Below are 4247 nucleotides of genomic sequence, written 5' to 3'. Positions count from 1 at the left end.
TATATATATATATATATGCATGGCGTCCATATAGCTCAGTGGTTGATGCGCCAGCCTACGGACCGGGAGGTCCGTGGTTCGAGCCCGGCCTCTGCATCTCGACTTCTTTTGTCTGGATTTGGGCAACCTGGCAGTAGCCCAGCCCTCGTGTGTCCTACCGTTGACATGGCAGCTAAGCACAAAAAAGGTGCAGTTGCCCCCCTGAATAGAACTCAGCCAGATTTACACACCTAAAAAATAACAAGGGTGGGGAAATTTGGGCCTACTACTACCCCCCAACAAGAATCACCCTTCTCCATATATCGGGGAAGACAATACTCGCGTCGTTCTCGCCATCAGCATCATCATTGCTGGGATGCTCACCATCTAAGTTCAATTCTACCGTTTGCTTCCGGTGCGTCCTATTGGCACCACCTAAAGAGCACAACAGCTGTAATTTCCACTCAAGGGAGTGTTCTCACAGTTTATGTCGAAAACGAAAAGTGCGTTTCATCATGGAGCGTGAGCTTCAAGTTTGTCAGTCTAGACGATAGTCCACGCCGGTTTCGACCTTCTTCGGGCCTATCAGGTAGGTGCAGTCCCCGAGTTTCTGACAACTTTATGTTGAGCTGGACGAAATTAGCCAAATACTCTCAGTTCCACACTAACTACTCTTTAACGGGAGGCTTAACAGAATCCAGCTGAATTCCTCTTTCACGGTTGTCTTCTTCAACTGAATCAGCTTCACGATGCTTTAGTTGGCACGATATTCGAGATATCGCAGTAGTTTGTCTAGACGTAACACACTACCGCGACATCTCGTATATATCGTACAAAATGAAACGTGCGGAGGCCTTGAATAAAGCAAGAGATTCGGCCAGATTCAGCCACGTCTCCCCGCAAAACCAAGTTAATGTGTTTGCGTGCGTGTGTTCGTGAGTGTATTTGAGTGCTACGCGCCCCCACTCAGTCTTGTGGTCAGCAATTCAAGCAATTCTGTGTCCCGAAGGCGGAACGAAGATAGTTCGGTTCAGTCGAACACACCCGCGGACCGAGTATCATCGGAAATCGATGAACATTTCATTTCCCTGAAGCTTCTGCCTTGGATTATGTGTGTCACGTTTCTGTAACCCTTGAAGCTTTATTTTGCTGAGCTTGCGTTCTCTACAAGCAAATCTGTTCTAGGCATGCTCCATCAATTTAGTGATTGAATACACCAGTATGACAGCTGATCAATAGAGCAACAATGATTTGGCAAGGAAGCCATCTATATTGCAGAAACGTTCCTTTACGTGACGTTAAACTTGGAAACAATCAATCAAAATGACTCAAAGAAGGATGGAATGGGGGAAATGTTAGGATACCAACTTCAGACAGTAGGATTTCGCGAACACATTTGATGCAAATGTCTCCAAAAATATTCCATCGTGTTGGAATGATAGTTCAGGCGGTATCAACTGTGGAGAACAGCACAGTATACAGTGTGCCATAAACTGCATTCAGTACACAAACAATATACAGGGTGTCTCATAATAGACGCAAAATTTGATTGGGCGAGTAAACGTAGCCAATCGGAGGAACGATGACGAAATCTTTCATTATTAGTAGCCACATAAAGGAGGTTTTATGTGCGAGTGTTGGAATTTTTTTGTCTACGATGGATGTCAGTACACGCATTTAAATTGTGAAACTCTACTATTCCCTTGGTGAAAGCGCCACCGCTGCACTTCGTGCTTACAAAAGCAAACATGGTCTCATCAAAGATCCTTTCACCGTGTCGACCATTACACGCTTGGTTGCGAAATTTGAGTCCACTGGATCTGTATCGGATTTTCCTGGCAAAGGGAGAAAGTCTCCGAGTGATGAAAGAGCGCCCCTTGTACAGAATGCCATCGAGCAACATCAGTCCCATGGCATCTTCGTCAATAACTCGGGTGTCTCAGTTGACCAGCATTCCGCGCGCCAGCGTGCATCGTATTATCAGACACCAGCTTCATCTCGAGTGACGCTTGAAGAAGTTAAACATGCTGTCTCACACGTCATACCGCCTTCAGCTTGTTATAGAAGAAAGAGGCGGTTTCTTTCAACATCTTTTGTAATGCCAGTTTGTTCACAGTAAACCTCCATGATGCATATATGTCCACATAAAAAATGATGTGTTTGAATTGGTATTGAGGTTTTAACATGGGTATTATTCTTCACGTCTATTATGAGACACCCTGTAGACACCTCATATATATATATATATATGATATTGTGTATGAAAAATTGACTATTTGACAGGTCCTCCAGAAGAGGAACCGTCCAACCACACAGACGGCCTCCAATACAATGGCCCCTCATAATTTTAACCCCGAAAAAGGCAAACCTTTCCGACTGCGACACAGGAGAGGTCGTGATTTGGAAACACGAAGAGCCAAACACTACGACAGTGAGGCAAAACTACACGGTTGTATTAAACAGGGAGTCGTTGCAGTAAAGGCCGTCTGACGGACGGCGAGCAGAGTCACTGAAGAGTGGTCCAGACGATCGTGAGACAATGTGCCTGAACGTTGAAAACAAGCTAGCTATTCGGAGGTGCACCAGTCACCCCGGCGCGCAACATTTGATCGGCCCTGTGGCTCACCAGAGTACCCACGAGATTACCCGTGAAACACAACCTAGTAGACTGAGGTAATCTTGTTGCATTCACTATTTGCCTGGACGGGAATAGCACTAACCGTACCTGTAAGCTGTAGCACCCCTTAGGCGCCTAGCTGCCATGCCGCCCGAAGGAAGCACGAGGGCCGAGATACTACCACATTGTCCAAGTCTAGAGAGGAGCAGTCTGGATGCCGAGGTTGGGTCTGAACCACGGATTTTCCAGTCAGTAAGTTCGCCCTTTAAACACTGAGCGATTATTGAATGAACAGTGCTTTTGCGGGCGATCCCCGCAAACACTGGGACAGTAACATGGTGAAGAAAGTGCAGTAGGGGGCTCGAACCTGGAGTGACAGATGAATGACGCCCGTACCTCAGTGAGAAACAAGCGATGTACTATTTCAGGTACTCATCATTCGGACATCACTTTTGTGAGTGGCAATTCACCGGTAGTGATAACTGGTGCATTACTGTTATAAAACCGTGGGAGAAGGGCTTGGTAAACAAGAGAAGGAAGAAGGGGGGCTGGAGAACAACTGCAAACAAACCAAGAGCAGGCGGTACATACATACCTGCCAGAGCGATTGGAACAAACCTACCTCATCGCACATCGGTGGGACAAAAGCGATAGACTTTTCGAACCTTACTTACTGAAAACCCGACGACAGAGAAACATCAACCAGGCAGTCCAACCCTAGAAGCGATAACAAACTCAACACTGGGATCCGAGGCATGCCGTGTCCTGTAGGATTCACGGCTACGCACAAAGACAACCGTGTGGACCCTAAACGAGCAAGGTGTGAAGATCCCACAGGGTTCGACTTGACAGAAGCCGGTTTCATTTCGCGTTGCCAAACACTTCATCTGCCACAATGCGGTCACGACTTACGCAGCCGTGAAGATGAGTAAACCTATCAACCCAACCTCGTTCTGAAGTCTCAACTCACACAGACTCTGAAACCAGGTCGGTCACTGATTGGGGACCTGACTAACCCAGTCTTCTTGCCCTCCGCGTTTGGTAACTTGCTTACTGAAAATGAGGACTGCTCTGACGGTTTAACACCAACTAATGCTATCTGGCCCTTAAGCTTTTAAGGCAAATGATTGGTTGAAAACTCCAATCGTCCCCCCCCCCCATAGGTCTGGGTTGGTTTGACGGAAGTTGCTAACGCCAACACCTGCAAAAAGAGCATCTCTCAACGGAGACAGCCTGTCTTCGGTGCCAAAAGATGCAAACATTACACAATGCATTCCACCGCCTTTGATGGATCCACAAAGCGTCAATTTGGGTTCATAAAACCTCCAAAAGACACAAGTTTATTTGCCGCGTTGGACGTTAGGCCACTTCACCAGAGGCGGGATAATTTTGCCCGCCAGTCTCCAAAGAGATACCAACCCCAGGTGTGGCCAGAAGGCTTCCTCCACCTAAGGAAAGTCGTCTCTCTTTGAGAAATACACTCATTTGCAAATCAATTTGGCTTTCACGAGAGATTCAACTGAATCTCGCGTTTATGATATTCTATAACTGAATGTGCTGCACACAGACCGCCTCATGTTTCAGTTGGCACGATATTCGAGATATCGCAGTATACTTTCATAAAGGAAACTACTCACAAGGTCGCTGAAAA

General features: G+C 46.7%; 2 protein-coding genes across 2 annotated transcripts in view; one reads left to right on the top strand and one right to left on the bottom strand.

Annotated features, from left to right (window-relative positions):
* The window catches only part of T265_04472 (hypothetical protein), a gene marked incomplete at both ends in the record, with an annotated part of 58639 nt that overhangs the window by 36557 nt on the left and 17835 nt on the right, over positions 1–4247 (bottom strand). Inside the window, one exon of the mRNA XM_009169221.1 lies at positions 1699–1855. Coding sequence (XP_009167485.1) covers positions 1699–1855 — 157 coding nt within the window. The remainder of the gene's footprint in view (positions 1–1698; positions 1856–4247) is intronic.
* T265_04471 (hypothetical protein) overlaps positions 4149–4247 on the top strand; it is a gene marked incomplete at both ends in the record, with an annotated part of 5359 nt that continues 5260 nt past the window's right edge. Inside the window, one exon of the mRNA XM_009169220.1 lies at positions 4149–4205. Within this exon, the coding sequence (XP_009167484.1) occupies positions 4149–4205 (57 nt within the window). The remainder of the gene's footprint in view (positions 4206–4247) is intronic.

This window comes from Opisthorchis viverrini (assembly GCF_000715545.1).
Source record: "Opisthorchis viverrini unplaced genomic scaffold opera_v5_76, whole genome shotgun sequence".
Classification (NCBI taxonomy): domain Eukaryota; kingdom Metazoa; phylum Platyhelminthes; class Trematoda; order Opisthorchiida; family Opisthorchiidae; genus Opisthorchis; species Opisthorchis viverrini.
The sequence above is the reverse complement of the archived record's forward strand: the minus strand, read 5'-3'. Positions and strand labels throughout refer to the sequence as shown.